Raw genomic sequence first — 16,773 nt, forward strand, 5'->3', positions numbered from 1 at the left:
GTCTCAAATGGTATGAATTTGTTGGAATTATGTTTCCCTCGCGGGGCGAGAGATGAGTTTATAACTTTAAATCTCAATCTGTTTGAACTTTCAATTCTATAATGACTTCCATAGAACAGTTTTTAGGCGGGGGAGGGAAGGTGGAAGCCTGTACAGAGTTTGTATTTACAACAGATGCTAAGTAGCTTAGCTTAAGCTCGTAACACCGTGATCAGCGTTGTCAAATGAAATAAGTGAGAATAATACAACCTATAAACTCTGTTAGCAAAAGGGGTTGGTGCAGACTGTCAGTGTAATGATACAGCAAGCAAGCAAGAGCATGCAGCAAGAAGCAAACAAAAAAAACTTTTTCCTTGCATTTCAAGATCAGCCTGGAAGGTTAAGTCTCATCAGATGAAAACGACGACTTTGTTGCCCCACACTCAAATCCTCATGTCTCTCGTCGTTGTCGTCTTGATACGAAGCCGAAAGAGAAATGGTCAAAAATATCAAATCATTTTTAAAAAATGGCCCACAAGATATACCAATTTTCCTTCAATGAATACAGGCCACCAATCTTGATTTCCCTGACCGTGTTAGAGCAGAAAAGGCGCGAGGTATGAGGTCCTCCAAGCCCCTGCAGCAACCTGCACAGTCGAGACAACACCTCGTATCAGCATCGTTTCCTCATTACATGAACGACTTGACATGTTCGATACGGGCCAGCAGTATTCAAATCACAACATCATGAAGTCTATTAGGTAAGCTAACCTTGGCCACTAGCTGATTTGAAGTTGTTCCTCCATAGAGAAGCTTGTTTCGTCGTAGTTGTTTCAATAAGCTGGCCCTAGAGTATAAGAAAATATATAGAGATAGCTTGAGGAAACTCCAAAAATGATAACATATCAGCCATCAGCATGTATGATTGTGTTTATTGCAGTGGGGGTGATAACATGTGTTGATCATCTAAAATGATATCAGGCTTGCATCATAAGCTTATACTCAGCCGGGAGGCACTAACATGTGAAAAACCAAAACCAGAAGGAAATCACTTCATATTTTGGGAACATCCTTAAATTTCAGACGTGTACAGGTAACCCGTAGTTGTGAAACGACCTGATTCGTCCATCCCATCCTGCAGTCACGATGACCAGACCCCATGCGTGAGAACTCGATGTATTTTGGCAAGACAATTTCAGAAATTTATACCGAGATTTATGCATCATAGATGGTTTCATTCGTAGGCTCGAAGCGTGGAGCTTCTCCTCGGGCCAAGTTGCAGATCCCTTGGGGAAGGATTCTAATAACTCTTGCCTCAAAGAGAAAAAAGCCGGGGACGAAAGCGGGAAAGTGTCAGAAGAACTCCTTCGCGTGCCAGAAAAACGTCTTTCGTCGTCTGTGTTACTTATCAAACCACACCACGGTACTGCAATGGAACCATTGGAGGGGAAATATTCATACGACTTGATCTTCTTCACCGGGGAAAGAATAGACTCGTTCTTATAACTGCAGTTCCATACATATACATTAGAATCGCCACTAGCCGATATAATATGTTTCCCGTCTGAGGTGAACGACGCAGACATCTGGTTTCCGGTATTACAAGGCCCTGAACGGAAAGGACGAAACTTGCTTATGAGCAGACAGGAAGACAGGATACAACGAACAAGACCAATAACAAACAAGGATATACAGGTGCATACCCTTGTATTTCTGGATCACATGAAGCCCTTGAACAATCCGGATTCGAGAATCAGCAGAGCTGACCATTATTCTGCTCGAATCGTTTGCAGAATACTGCGGCCCAAGAGAAAAGGCATAAGAATGCATAAAAAATATTAGCATACCGAACGAGAACGACAAGAAACGAGAACATAAATATATCTTAATGTGAATAAGAACATTAATAGAAAGAAGAACTACCTGAAACCCTGTTATCTTTTTACTGGGCGACTTCTTCTTACTCGACAAACATATTTCGGCATCTAATTCCAGGTTATTATCACCTAACCAAAAGAAGTCGAGTGTTTAACATATTCAGCTCATAACAAGAGCGTTCAGGGAAGTAATTTAGTATAAGAAACGAACCTATTACTCTAAAGATGCGGCAGGTACCGTTTATGGAGCCAACGACTCCTCTCTACATGATGAGATCGAAATGCCATTAACATCTAAGTAAACCACCAAATTTCTACATAAACATAATGAAAGAGTGAAACGAGAACACACCCGCCCATTAGGATGATAGGACACTGCAGTGACAATTTCCCTAATGTCGATCCAGTCAACAACTTGAGAAGAAGGAATCCCCCAAATGCGTATCTTTCCATCTATTGAACCACTGATAAAGTAATTTTCATCCATGGGATTAAAATGAACACAAGTAACTGCAGCCAACATGGAGACGAACCGTGAGGGGGCTGCCCGTTAAGAATTTGCAACTAATTTAAGAGTAGAACGGAATTCCAAACTCACCGTAGTTACTATGTGAAAAAACTCTGAGACAATCATTAGATCCCAATCGCCAAAGTCGGACAGTTTTATCGATTGATGATGACAGAAGATACTGCACACGAGGAAACAACAAATACTTAATATGATTACTATAACAGCTCAAACCCACCATTAGTAGTTATTGTCCGCTTTAGCCCGTTACGTATCGACGTCAAACTCACGGTTTTAAAACGAGGTTTCCACATCCTTATGAGAAATGTTTCGTTCCCCTCTCCAACTGATGTGGGATCTCACAATCTACCCCTTGAGAGCCCAGTATCCTCGCTGACACACCGCCCGGTGGCTGGCTCTGATACCATTTGTAATAGCCCAATCCCACTGCTACCAGATATTGTCCACTTCAGCCCGATATGTATTGCCGTCAGCCTCATGGTTATAAAACACATCTATTAGGAGGAGGTTTCCATATCCTTATAAGGAATGTTTCGTTGCTCTCTCCAACCGATGTGGGATCTCACAATTAATAAAGCATAAGCATGATTTAGTTTCTAGGAAATTCATAGAACTAATACTTACATTGTTTTTTGACCAAGAGAGATCCAGAATGTCGCCGGTATGTCCATGGAACTCGTGCAATGGCCGCTCCAATATCCTGAAGATTTTAGGTGGAAAAATTATACAAGCTGATTCTGATGTTTTCTTCAAGGCCATCGAGTTAGCTATCTTTTCTTTCTCCGAACGCAGGGGTTTCAACTCAGAAAGGTGATTAACTGTGAAGTAAATGCAGGATGGATCGATCTCGGGAATGTCGGATTCATTCAATCTCTCATCTTCAATCACTTGCCATAATTTAACAATCCCATCATCACCACCAGTAGCGAGAAACCGTCCACTAGGACTAAACTTCATCGTCAAAACAGCACCTTGATGTGCCTGGATATCTTGTCCCATATACATAGCTGAGAGTTCTTTCAATTGCTTCTTGCAATGGCGAACCTTCATCCTCGGAACTCTCGACCCTGTACTCAAATCACCATCAACTACCAATCTTGACTTACCATGCTTATCGAAAATGCAGGCTGCCGATCGTAATTTCTTAAGCCAACGCTTGTTGACTCTTCGTTCTGTACTCAACGGAATGTTCGCCCTCTCAGCCTCCATCTCCATCATTTGTTGGAAAGACGGCGAAGAATTCGATGCCTCCTCGAGCTTTTCAGGCAATGCAAACCGAACAGATTTTTTTAGATCCCCAATTTTCCTGCCACATTCTCCATGAATCCCACCATCCCTATACAGAATGCTATTCTTTGAAGCCATCTCTGAATGTTCAAGATCATCATTAGACCAACACGACAACGAAGATCGACCCGAGCAAAACACATCTTCAAACTCTGAGGATTCAGCCCCAGAATTATCCCTCCATCTTTCTCCATCCCCTTCTCTCCAATCAAGACAAACAGTGAGAGAATTCCCATTAGCGAGAGGAGCTCGATCTAATCCCATTCCCATCCATTTCAAAAACTTACTTCGACGCTCATGAACACTCATAGGGCTTCGATTCCATACATCATAACCCAAACTCCCATCGACCCAATTGTTAAATCTGGGACGAGAATCAAAGCCCGCCTCAATACCATCGAAATTGGCTTCCGATATCGAGGGAACATTGATATCTGGCGCATCAAAAAACGGGCATTCTTCATCCTCGCTAACGCTACCCATTATTCCGCACAGTTCAACCCATGAAATCCCCTCAAGAACACGGCATTATATGCGGAAGAGAAATGTGCGAGAAAAAAACGAATACCCCCACTACACAACAATCCAAAAAAGGAAAAGGAAAAAGAAAATTACAAAAAAGGGGGAAAACGCAGATCAGTTTAACCGAAACAAAAAACTTATTAAATTAAAACGATCAAACATGGATCCCAATTGTTTAAGCAAAAACAAAACAACAAAACAAAAATCGTGGGAAATGAAATTGTGAAGTAGAGACAGAAGAAATCAGGCAGCCATTAATGAGTTAACAAACAGAATCAGTCCAATATCCAGAAACCAAAATTGAAAGATCACAAGCGATAGAGAAACGAAAATGAAGAACAGAACAGAAAACAAAACAAAACAAAAAATGGAAAACGATTCGAAACAGGATTCTTACATGGGGACGAAGGGTTTCCTTTGAATGATGAGATCTCTTAGAAACTGAGGAGGGCGGAGATCGAAGCATCCATCAAAATTTGGAGCTCCTTTTACAACTCTCTCTCTCTCTCTCTCTCTCTCTAAATCTCTCCAGAGCAGAGAAGGGGGGCAGTACAAGAGAAGCTTTAATAATTTTATAAAAAGAAAAAGGAATTCAATGGAATTTTGAAGAATTAAAACAACAAAAACTTGAAAAAAAAAAAAAAAAAAAAAAAAAAAAAAAAAAAAAAAAAAAAAAAAAAAAAAAAAAANAAAAAAAAAAAAAAAAAAAGGAAGAAGAAGGGTTAAAAGAGGAAACAAAAAAATTAGTTCCTCGATATTCGTGGTTTCATGGACCGCTAAACCACATTCCAAGGCTTCTTCGTATGTTTCTGCACTTTCTCTCTCTATAAATATTTCTTTATTTATTTTTTTTTTTAATTAATTTGTGGAATACAATTTTTTTATTCCACTTTAATCATTTCCCAATTCTTCAAAATTAAAAATAATCCTTTTTATTTTTTTTTACTTTACTTTTAATTTAATCCCTTTAAATTCTCCGATCTCGATCCCGACCCGTAATAGACATATTCATTTAATTTATACAAAACGTTAAAAGGAACGAAAAAAGTTTCTTTTTTAAAATAGAGACAAAGATCATATTCTTGGACTCGTCTCTCTTATTTTTATTTATTTATTTATTATTCTCGTAGTAAATAAATGGTTGATTTGTAATATTTAAATTTATTAAATTTAAATTATTACAAATTGTGTTAGGAATTGAAAATAAAATTTAAATTTAAATTTTTAAAAAATATTATTTTTATTATAATGTTTTATAATTTTTTTTCCGGATTATTTATTTAAAAATATTTAAGTATGAAAATAAACATAAATTTTTAGATTTTTAATTAAAGTTGATAGACAAGACACAAATTATCGTTTATATATATATATATATATAATTTGGTTTTCCCCTTATAATTATTATATTAAATTAAATATAAAATTATTTTTATTTTTATTAAAAAAACACGTCCATTTAAATTACTTAAAAATAGAATAGAATTAAAATAAATACAAAGCATTTAAATGAATATTTAAAGTATATATATTGAAATTTTTATTTTAAGGAAAATGTGGAAAATATTTATGCTTCCTTAATATTCTCATAATTACGAATCTGTTCCCAAAATTTTAGCTTTCCATTACATTATCAACCTTTGACTTTTGAATTCCAAGAAATTTAATAATTAATTAATATATTTTTATTTTTAAATTTTATATTATGGTCCTCAGCAGGTTGACCAATGTTTTTATAAGATGAGAATTAAATAATTACATAATTATAGATTTTCTATTTGGTCCCTCGTTTTATAATAAATTAAAACTTCATCCTTCAATTTAAAGATTATCGTGCACTTTGTTTTTTATCATTTAACTCTATCTCGTACCTTCTAAATTTGTATTTATTTAGATTTTGATTAAGTACATACAAAATTATGATTCTCGTTCGATTCTAAATTTTTAGTAAATTCCTTATCTTTTATTAAATTTTAAATTCATCATTTAATTTCATTTAATTTTTGTCTTGTCCATTGCCAAACAAAATGTTTTTGTCCTCGACCTTATTTATAGATATAAATCAAAGAAAATACATAATTTTCGATAAAGTTGTGCATTATATACATTTTTATTTTTATTTTTTATTAACAAAAAAATTGGGAGAAAATATAAATATTAAAATAAATTTTTTAGTTTATATTATAAATTTCGTGCATAATTTAAATTCGATTCTTATTATTTTAAATTTTTTTAATTTAGTCCGTTTTCTTAAATTACGAGTTTAATTTTAAAAATTTAAACTCGTGTTTAATAAGTTATTAAATTTTTAATTTTGTCTTTTACTAAGTTTCTAAACTCCAATAGGTTTGTTCAAAAACTTACGATGTATCAGTTATTATGTCAATTACAGTTTCAGACAATTAAGTTGGTATGAAAGAGTCACAATGCCGGAAAAACCTTTATCTATACAAATTCTTGAACAAGGATTTTGAACAAAGACTAGAGGTGTAAGCACGGTGAGATATGAAAATTTCACGGGTAATTTAAATTTTAAAATTTTGTAATTTAACTTAATAAGACATAATTTAATCCTGATTTTAAATATACAATTAATGAATATCTATAATAAAATAAAAGTATACTAATTACCACAATATATTAATATTATATATATATATATATGTATATGTGCAATTAATTTTAAGTAAATACACATTTTAATAATTTTAAGAACGACAAAAAAATAAATAAATTGGCCACGTGTATATAAAAACTAATTTAAAAATAGTGATGGGCCATTCCTTTAAATCTGTCACTGATTTGAAGTGGGTCGGGTCAAATTATCATTATTGTATCCATAATTTTTTATAACATAATAAATTAATGTTATCTATTTAATTAAATTAAAGGTTTAAAATGGTTTTTTTATCGTTAATTATAAAATTTTAATCAATAAAATTACGGTAAAATAAATATTATGTTAATTTATTATATTAAATTTTAAAATGATAAAGGTTCCGATAAAATTAAATATAAATTATAAAATTAATTGGTTTGTAAATTTGTAAGTTTTTTTATTTTTATTTGAAAGAATAAAAAAACTGGCGGTGGACGATGACCAGCCGATTAGGACTGGTCAACGATTAGATAATTGACGTTCCCCGTTGGGTTGGTTGTTTTGAAAATCAATTATAAGATAATGACGATAATACCCCTGAGCTTTTCCAAGTAAACATTTTTTACTTAATTTCTTGTTCTCAATCATTTTCAGCTCTTTATTTTCAATTTTGAACATTAATTTTGATTTATGATATGACCCATTAACAATTTCTAACCCATTTTCCATGTTGGGTTTATCGATATATATATATATATATATATATACTTTATAAAAAATAAAAAATAAATAGAATAGATACCGTGTTTTGAAATAATCTTACGTTAAATTATAAGTAGCTATGAATACAATCCTAAAAAATTACGGGTTATAATTAGTTAACGAAATCAATAATATTTGAGAAAAAAAAACCTAAACTTTTATTTTTATTATAAAAAATGCAAAATATTATTTAAAAAGAAATATTAATTAAAAAAACAGAAGACTCTAGAATTTTATTTATTTTTAAAATTTTATTTAATTTTTATTTGAGAGGAGGAGGCTCTAGATAATGTTTTTGATACCTCTTTTGATTTGGAAGGGATGATACATACATCTAGAGGTTACGAGATTTACGTGTCATCATATTTTTCGATAAATATCATATTAATTAAACATAATTTCGTGTAGTATTAGAAATACATAATTTTTTGAAACCGACGTTATTATGATGGTAATAAATTTTAGTATAAGAATATTTAGTAGTACAACTTTTTATTAGCAAATAGGCCAGCTTATTCTCGAGAAAGTGGTACAATCTTATCAAAGCTCTAAAAGTTAAACCTACCCGTGTTCCCAATTAACGTAACAATTTATGAACACTCGAGTTAAAATCCCTTCTTTTTGCATTTGGACCATCATTTCAAAAAAATTGTCATCATACAAATTACCTAAAAAGTGGCTAATATGAGACAAAAATGGGTTTCTAATTGAAGAAAAGAAGTAAAGTGAATAAAAAAAGACAAACATAATTATTAATTAAAATAATTAATTAAGTGAAACAAGGGCACATGATATCAATCCCTATTTACTCTTTAAATTCAAATAGAGTTTTATATTTATATTAATTTAGTGAAAGAAAATAAAATTAAATTACCAAAAATAGAAATTAATATTATCTTTAATTTTTTTTTGTTATTTTATTAAAATAAAATTTGAATAAAGGATGAGACAAATATATATGGTTTAGAAATAAAATATATATTTTTAAAAATAAAATATATAGAAAAAGAAGGGTGGGATTAAGAAGGAAGCAGGTTTAAAGTCATTATTGCCCCTTGGCTTCATTTAATTTAATTTATTTTTCTTTTCTTAAATTTAAATTTTCAATTTTTATAATATTATACTAAATATAATATTAGGGTTTATGTTTTTTGGTTAATCCCAAAAGCCCAATCAATCAGCCAACCATGCATTCGCTTAGCACATGGTTTTGCATTTTCTCCCATAATAATTCATTTTTATTTAATTATCAAAATATTTTAAATTCAACAAATAATTCATTCCATCATAAAATTAAAATTAATCTTATTTGGATTAAATTTGGTTTAAGTAAATGAAAATTTTATAGATTTAGCTGACTGGAAAACTAATCTATTTTTTTATTTTATTTTAAAAAATATATATTTTATTTATAGAATTAATATATTTATTTGGGTAAAATATTGCGATATTGGTGTGAAAAGGCACAAAATCTGAACCAAGATTTTAAAATTCTGTTAACAGTTTGAATGCATGGATTTGGATGGTCAATAATAATTATTTTATTTTACTTTTTTTTTAATAATTAACTAAATGGGTTAAATAAAATAAAATAAAATTTATTTGTATAGTATAAAATAAAATAAATAATAATAATAATATTGGAAATCCACCGCCGACAAGAATTAAAGCAATAGAAAAATTACAAAATTATTTATATTATTATTATTATTATTCGTATTAATTTAATTTAGAATGAGTAATTAAAAATAAGATTCCACTCAATTCTTGGTCGGTAAAGTTGAATTATGAAGGCAAAAGATATGGATTAAAGAGACATAATGTTGGAGATGTGTTTTGTTTTCTTGTGATGGAAGTGTGTTTAAAAGGTCAAATTATGTTAGCTAATGATATCAAAGCCTTTGGAAAAGTTACCACCTTTGCCAAACCACGCTTGACTATCTCTTAATTTCATTCAAAATTTCTCCAATTACTTGGCATTACACAATAATATGACCATAGTACATGGAAATCAATCTCCAACTGGTTTCAAACCTGTATTTTTCCATCAAAATCTACCACTTATTTGGCGACTTGATCTAGAGAGAGCTTAGAGTAAGGGCTTGACCCCACTTATTTGTTCATCTACCTAAACTCGGGTTTAAGTAAAGGACGCTTTCAGAGGTGAAAGGCCATGGGAGAGATACCGTCTATGATCCATGGAATGGGTTTCTTTTTTCCTTTTTTTTTTTGACAAAGTTTCAACAAATGGGTAGGAGTTTTAGATTAGGGTTGATGAAAAGGGAGATGAAAAGAGGGATGGGGTTTGAAAAGGAATTGGGGTATAATGGAGGTGGGCCAATCCAAAGCATAGTACCACGGCTTAGTGAAGAGAATTTGAATAAATGAAAAACATGGGTGTTCTCACAAGAGGATGAGACAGCTTCCCACCAAACAAAGCCAAGCTGGTGCTGCCTTTGGGGTCTTTGATAGCTGCATTTCTCTTAATTATTTCACCCCTCAGGCTGCTCACTATTCATCCACTCTCTCTTTTAACCATTCCCTCCCTCTTCCTATCCTTTACCTTGTTCTTCCCATGACTTGTGTGTGGATATAATGTGATGTATAATCATCTTCAATTTGAATTTTACAGTCAACCCATGATCTAATGTATCATGGCCAGCATGTTGCTTTGCTAGGACCCTCAAGGTTTATGGACATTGTATTCTCATGATACCAAGATAAAGAATTTGAAGTTGTTTCGTTGTCCACGATGTCCTATAATATCATATGAGGCCGATAGAATAGTGATTTGGAGTTCGAATGACATGTTTTTTTAGGGACCTCAGATTCAAAGACAATAGTTTTGCTCTATACTAAAATTGTAAAGGGAGACATGAACTGATTATCCACAAACTTGTAGATGGATAATTTCTTTTTTGTAAGAAAAGAGGGCAGCTATGTCCCAGATTTGACCTATCATGTGATGGCTTTGAAGATGGAGTGGGGTTTTGAGATGGGTTGGACATATCTAAGAGGAAAATGGAGTTGGGTAGAAGTAGAACTTGTAGTTCAATTTAGAGGACAGTTTTAATCTATAACAACATAACGGGCAAAGCAAATAATATATGCTAGCGGTGGGTTTGAACTATTACAAATGATATCAGAGCTAGACACTGGATGGTGTGCCAACGAGGATGTTGGGCTACTAAAGGAGTGAGTTGTGAGACCTCTTACAAGGGTGTGGAAACCTCTTCCCAGTAGATGCGTTTTAAAACTGTGAGGCATACAGCGATACATAGCGGGCTAAAACGAACAATATCTACTAGCGGTGGGCTTGAGCTCTTATATAATCTCTATCAAATAACAAATGCAGGGAGGAAAAGATCAAAGGAAAAGGCTTCATTGGGATCTGAGTTCTGAGGGAAAAGATCTCCGGAAAAATACAGATACATGCAGAGAGGCAGCTACCAAAAGGAAAATAAAGGATGGACCCTTGCAAAATCCAAACACAATAAAGTACCTATTAACAACATTATTACTACCATTATTTCTTTCTCAGTGATGAGCTACTCAGAAAAAAGGACCACCATTGTAATGGTAGAGATACATCAACTAAAGAGAGGGATGTGGGACAATGCTTGGGGGAATGACATTTGATGATCCATATCTGATGGTTGACAGGGAAGAGAGATGAGATGGTTGTGTGTGCAACTGTATGTATTGAATTGCTTCTGCTAAAGAGAGGCTTTTTATGAGTAAATATGATAATGAAAAGAAGTAGGGAGCCTAAATTAGGACCACCCGAGTGGTTTCTTTCCAACTGCGAGTATAGAGTGGTCCTTAATATGGTGACAATCATAAGATTGTAAAAGGAAAGAGAGGCGTCGATGGTACAAACCTCTAATGCAATCTGAATTCGTACAGCATATCTTGTAAGATTTGTCACAACATGGCCATCAACGCTGTCCTTTTCTCCTCCTGCACATGTATATACATTTAGATATTATATGATACATGATATATACCTACTTCTCAAAAGAACATTCAAACTCAACCAAGCTATAAACCTTTTTGTTGGTAGGAGTTGTTTTTCAGCTTTGTTGCTCCTTGCACTGTTTGCAACTCAAAGAAATAACCTGATGGACCTGCATTATACATAATCTCAATGTGGATTTCATTTAGAATAGGGTTTGAGTTCAGTTAGCCGAATAATTCATTGGCTAAGTCATTCATTCTTTCTGTATTGCATCGGGATGAAGAACAATTCATGTCCCTCCCATCCGAACCAGGGAATGTCGTTACGGTTTTCTTTTAACAAATTCCAGCCCAAGCCAAAGGCCCTCCTGGCGTCTCAATACATCTAGACAGGCCAGGATGAACCAAATTACGAAGAAGGATCTGCAGCACCTGGCCCAAAAAGTGGACTTTTCACTAGCAAAATGTTAAGAAAACTCGGGGAATAGTCTATTAGCAATTGCAAGCTTTCAATTGATCATAAAACTAGACAGTCATATCTAAAATAACTCAATATTAGCTAGTTTTTTTTTAAGACTTCTGAATCAAAGTAATAATCGACATATTTGGATAACTAAATTTGTCCCAACACGTAAGTGCTTCTTGAATTATCACCTGTCAGTATTGGAGGAAATTTGAATCGTGCTTATGAACTCTTGAGCTTAGAAAACTAGCCAAACTATTAATCAGACATTCATTGATCAGCTTGTGTCTATAATCTATAGACATTGTGTGGATTTTACACAGTAAAAGGTTACACAAAATGCTCGGTGGGGTATTCATGTTCGTATCCATTGTAGTCATAATACAATCTCTCTCCCTTAGATATATCTCTGTTAGCAATAAGTAGAACTCTACATTCACCATTTACATTGAACCTCTCGCACTTAAGGTTTTGCTTTTTTCTACCATCCCTGCATTAGAAAGAAACATCCTCAAATCAAAAGGGAGAAAAGAAAAGGATAGAATGAGGAAACTAGTCCTCTCAGGTTTCTCAAACACAAGAGAATGACAAAACACAAAGAACTGAGGGATGAGCTTACGGTGCATGGTTGTTGATTCCATTTATGAAACAGGCAATGTTACTACGTTTGTCGGGACAGATAAGGCTTTTAGATGGGCTAGTGGCAGACAGTAATGTCATCATACTATCCCCATCAACATGTTCACGGTTCCTCACCTCAAGTAATCAACATCCCCAGTATATTCAGTAATTATGGTCAAGTCCTTTATAGACCTATCTGCCTCCACAGTAAACCTATGACCATGTACGAATCAAATGAGCTGAGCTCCCTATCTAAAGCAAGAAAGAAAGAAATATAGTAATATGCAGATTCACATACCCTTCTCAAGGATAAAAAACAACCATAAGGGGAGGCCATTCCCCTCTCTCCATCATACATCTGCACAAGTTTAAGGTTTCAACGTCCTCTTTAGGAAGAACCTAGAATACAGATACACAAAGACTTCAGCATCAACAAAGAGATCAAAGAAAGAGCCCCAAAACTCCATAGTGACTAAAACATATAGTCTGGCGTTGAGAAACTACAACCCTACAAAGCATTTAATTGTTTTGTCACCGTCTCTATAAGCACAAGATGTCAGGCTAAAAAGAACAAAGATCTCTAGTGATAAATTGTAAATTGCAATCTGACGCTAGTATTAGATCTAACATTTTCCACTAAGCAAGGACAATATTCAAACAAATGGCCAGGACTGATAACGAACATTCAATTCACTTCTCCTTAAACAAAGATGTTGGGTCTTTACACTTTACCTGCATTCCACCGTGCTCCAAAGATGCGCAGTTTGCTGACCTTGGTGCCATGCCACGCATATATGTAAGCTCGTTGCTGTAATCTGTACCAGTAGCCGTCAATGCTGTTGCCAGTGATGCCATTTGTTCCAGGCGTCTTGCAGGATCTGCAATCGGATTAAATGGCAAGAGCTTCCTTCTCTTTCTAGAAAGTACTAAGCTACCAGCTCGTATTCGTTTCTTTCGATTCTCTGAAAAACCACAATACAAGGAAAATGATTTCAATTGAGATCCAGAGAACCTTTAACCATGAAAAGGATGGAGGTAAACTGGAATCTCCAGTAGTGTTACTTTCCTACCTAACATCAAGTCCGTTTGGGAGTCCGTTTGGGAGTCCGCAGGCCTTTGGATGCGGAAAAAATCAACAATTTTAGTTTGAACAAGAGGGAAAGCCGCAAAATAACAGTGAGAACTATTAAAACAAAATGAAAATCAACAGTTTAATTTAATTTAGAATAATTAGGGCTAAATTTTCTGTTGGAATTTTTATCAATCTCAAATGCATTTGATATGCCGGTCATTGTTAGTCAAATCCATAAGCTACCAGAACAATATACAGAACAGAGAAGAACTTGATCATACATGTCGCAGTGTTAAAAATAGAAAACTAAACAAGTTTCTCCATCCGCTCAGTAAACGAATCAATCACTCGATCTCGAACAGAGAACACTAACTAGATACTTCGATGGAGACACACAATGCAACTTCGATTTCACAATGCATGTCATTAAATCGAATCAATTCAGATCTAGGAACTAACATGAAATGAAAGGGAAGAAAAAACAGATCATACATTTGAGCTTCTTGTGGTCGGAGCAAGTCGGGCAAAACCAGGATCCCTTGGGGACTGAAACGAGGATGGGGGAAAGACAAAAGAGATGATACCCTCTATCACATTTGTCGCAGAGAAGAAGCTCAGCCGGAGAGTCGCCGGAGGCGCCTTCTGACATGAAACGTCGTCGTATTCGTCATCATCTGAAGCAAAATCCTGGATGGTAGTGGGTTTCGGAGCTAAAGTTCTTCGCTTGTGCATCGTTTAGGAATCGGATTGTGAGATGGGGAAATTGGGCGCGATGTTCAAAGGCGTAAGAAATGGGTATTCGAAGAGCCAATTAGGGTATCTCGCGCGCTTTTTCGTTTTCCGGGCAAAGCTCGGCGCCATTATCACAGCGACAGTTGTCTTCTCTTCTCTTTCCGATTCACCATGTGGGCCTTAAACAATGGTTCCCCGCTTCCAACTTCATGGGCTAAAATAATGAGCCGAAATCCTTCCAAATAGAGAGGTCCATAGAGTAAGGTTTCTTTATCTCCGTCCCACGAACAATATAGTCACTATCCCCGTCCCGTTTAGCCAACGAACAAAAAAATCCCTCTACTTAGTTTCTTGTTCCCGTGTTCATGGCTCGACATATCAACTAACTCAAATGACCCCATCCAAACTATAATGATTGGATTGGTGTGAATTTTTTTAAAATAAAAAATTTGAGGCAACTCTCGAGTTAAATTTATTATTTATATATATAAATTTTAAATCTTTATACATAAATAAAAAAATAAAAAAAATTCGTACACGAACAGAAATTGATCCAACATAGAACTATCAAACATCGAGATTACCACTGTAGTTAACCATGTTAACTTCACATGAGCACTTTTTTTCTGCCAAGACGAACCTTATTTTATTTTTACGACAGAGCGAAATTGTGAAGAAGCTAGAGTGACTTAGAAAGAGAGCGAAAATATTGTTCTGATACTAAATCTAACGCTCAAATCCACAACTAGCCGATATTGCTTTTTTTGGATTTTAGATCAAGGTTTTTATAAAGAATATTTCGTTCTCCTCTACGATCGACGTGGGATCTCACATTTTTTCTCTTGTTTTCTTGCATGCACGGTTAACTACCAGAAACTAACATTTTAGTTTTGTTTTTTTAATTTAATGTTGGAGTGGATGTTTGGATGCATGTAAGGGGTGAGAGAATCACAAGAGTTTATATTCCAAATGTACAATAGTGGAGAGGTTAGTTGTTTTTAGTAAATGATATTAGAGTCATGTCATTCCTTTAATCATGTTTATAAAATTATGAGTGTCGAATAAAAAAGTTCTTTGCGTTAGATGTGTAGTCTCATAGTGAATATATGTGTTAGAGAGCTCTATTGAACAAGTAGCGTGTTCAAGATATAATGAGTTGGCTTAGATAGTGTGGGACGGATGAACAACTATCTCTTATGGAGAGATTCAATGGTATTTTGTTCGAAAAAATACATTTTTTCTTTCTTTTCTCTTCACTTTGAAATGGGTCTGAAAGTGTTGAAATTTCAGAATGCAGCTGGAGGAGGAGGAGGATCTTCATCAAGTTCTTCAAAGGGTAATCATGTATTAGAGAGAAAAGTAAGGCCACAAAAGGAACAAGCTTTGAGCTGTCCGAGGTGCAATTCAGCCAACACCAAGTTCTGTTATTACAACAATTACAGTTTGTCTCAGCCCAGGTATTTTTGCAAAGCTTGTCGGAAGTATTGGACTGTCGGCAGCTCTTTAAGGAATGTTCCTGTCGGCGGTGGCTCAAGGAAGAACAGAAGGTCTTCATTTTCATCATCATCATCATCATCAGCTGATGATGATAGAAATATTGACACCCACCACCCTATTCCGGCTTCTTCAACTACTACTACTCATCTTTTTTATTCTTTCATGGCGGCCAACGGCGGGGGCGGCGGCGGCGGCGATGACCAGACGGCTGTTATGTTTCCAGCTGAAGAATCGAGTTAAATCGAGGATATTGGAATGGGATGTTGGGAGGTGAGTATGCTCACCCAAACTCAAAACTCAGCTAGACTTGGCTAGCTACAATCCCAACAAGAAATGTTCACCATCTGACCCATTTAAACCCCTAGTTTCCACACGCCCTTCTTTGACATCCCATTTGCAATATAGCCATTACTCTTTTATGTCTTTTACACCGTTCTTAAACTATGAGGTCAAACCTGCAAAGAATCATTGATTAACGGGAAATGAGAAAGGGAGGGAGAGAGTAAGAGATTTCTCCTCGTACGCTACGGGGTTAGAAATGGAGATTAGATTCTCCATTTCCACCCAGACCTCCCCATTTAAGGACAGTCTCGTATCTGCCTTGCCTCATGAACATTTTTTAGCCCTCGATCCCTCTATTATTTGACTCCTATAATCCCTGTATAACGCACTTCATTAAGCTAAGTCAATATTCGATATGTTACCGTTCACGATCCTTTTCCCGTTTGCATGATGCAAAAGCATAAATGCAATTACCTGATAAAAGCTAGTGAAATTGAGAGAAATTGCATTAGATATGAGCCATAGTTAAGGAAGAATATGAACTAAAACAAGAACACACTGTTCTAAAGTCCTACTTAGACAAAGACGTGTATT

The 16,773-nt window shown here is 34.7% G+C and overlaps 2 protein-coding genes and 1 pseudogene across 2 annotated transcripts; 1 reads left to right on the forward strand and 2 right to left on the reverse strand.

Moving 5' to 3' along the window:
* Window positions 1–57: 57 nt before the first annotated feature.
* LOC111490984 (WD repeat-containing protein 44-like) lies at window positions 58–4,832 on the reverse strand. The gene is made up of 9 exons (XM_023139684.1): window positions 4,592–4,832; window positions 3,010–4,245; window positions 2,455–2,545; window positions 2,209–2,366; window positions 2,068–2,119; window positions 1,903–1,985; window positions 1,683–1,776; window positions 751–1,588; window positions 58–626 (listed from the first exon to the last, which is right to left on the reverse strand). The coding sequence occupies exons 2-8, from the start codon at window positions 4,153–4,155 to the stop codon at window positions 1,059–1,061; spliced, it is 2,154 nt and encodes a 717-aa protein (XP_022995452.1). The 5' UTR covers window positions 4,156–4,245; window positions 4,592–4,832; the 3' UTR covers window positions 58–626; window positions 751–1,058.
* Window positions 4,833–12,213: 7,381 nt separating this feature from the next.
* LOC111491200 lies at window positions 12,214–14,581 on the reverse strand (annotated as a pseudogene).
* Window positions 14,582–15,582: 1,001 nt separating this feature from the next.
* LOC111491503 (dof zinc finger protein 1-like) lies at window positions 15,583–16,166 on the forward strand. The gene has a single exon (XM_023140440.1). The coding sequence runs from the start codon at window positions 15,610–15,612 to the stop codon at window positions 16,135–16,137; it is 528 nt and encodes a 175-aa protein (XP_022996208.1). The 5' UTR covers window positions 15,583–15,609; the 3' UTR covers window positions 16,138–16,166.
* Window positions 16,167–16,773: the final 607 nt, after the last annotated feature.

Source organism: Cucurbita maxima, unplaced genomic scaffold (genome assembly GCF_002738345.1).
Source record: "Cucurbita maxima cultivar Rimu unplaced genomic scaffold, Cmax_1.0 Cma_Scf00016, whole genome shotgun sequence".
NCBI lineage: Eukaryota > Viridiplantae > Streptophyta > Magnoliopsida > Cucurbitales > Cucurbitaceae > Cucurbita > Cucurbita maxima.

Bases quoted from the DNA above. Each gene is read 5' to 3' on its own strand.
- LOC111490984 (XM_023139684.1), bottom strand. From the start codon at position 4,155: ATGGGTAGCGTTAGCGAGGATGAAGAATGCCCGTTTTTTGATGCGCCA. The intron at 2,546-3,009 runs GTAAGTATTAGT...CCTCGTGTGCAG, and splicing joins TCTCTTGGTCAAAAAACAAT to TATCTTCTGTCATCATCAAT. The intron at 2,120-2,208 runs GTGTGTTCTCGT...CTCATCATGTAG, and splicing joins CCTATCATCCTAATGGGCGG to AGAGGAGTCGTTGGCTCCAT.
- LOC111491503 (XM_023140440.1), top strand. From the start codon at position 15,610: ATGGTATTTTGTTCGAAAAAATACATTTTTTCTTTCTTTTCTCTTCAC.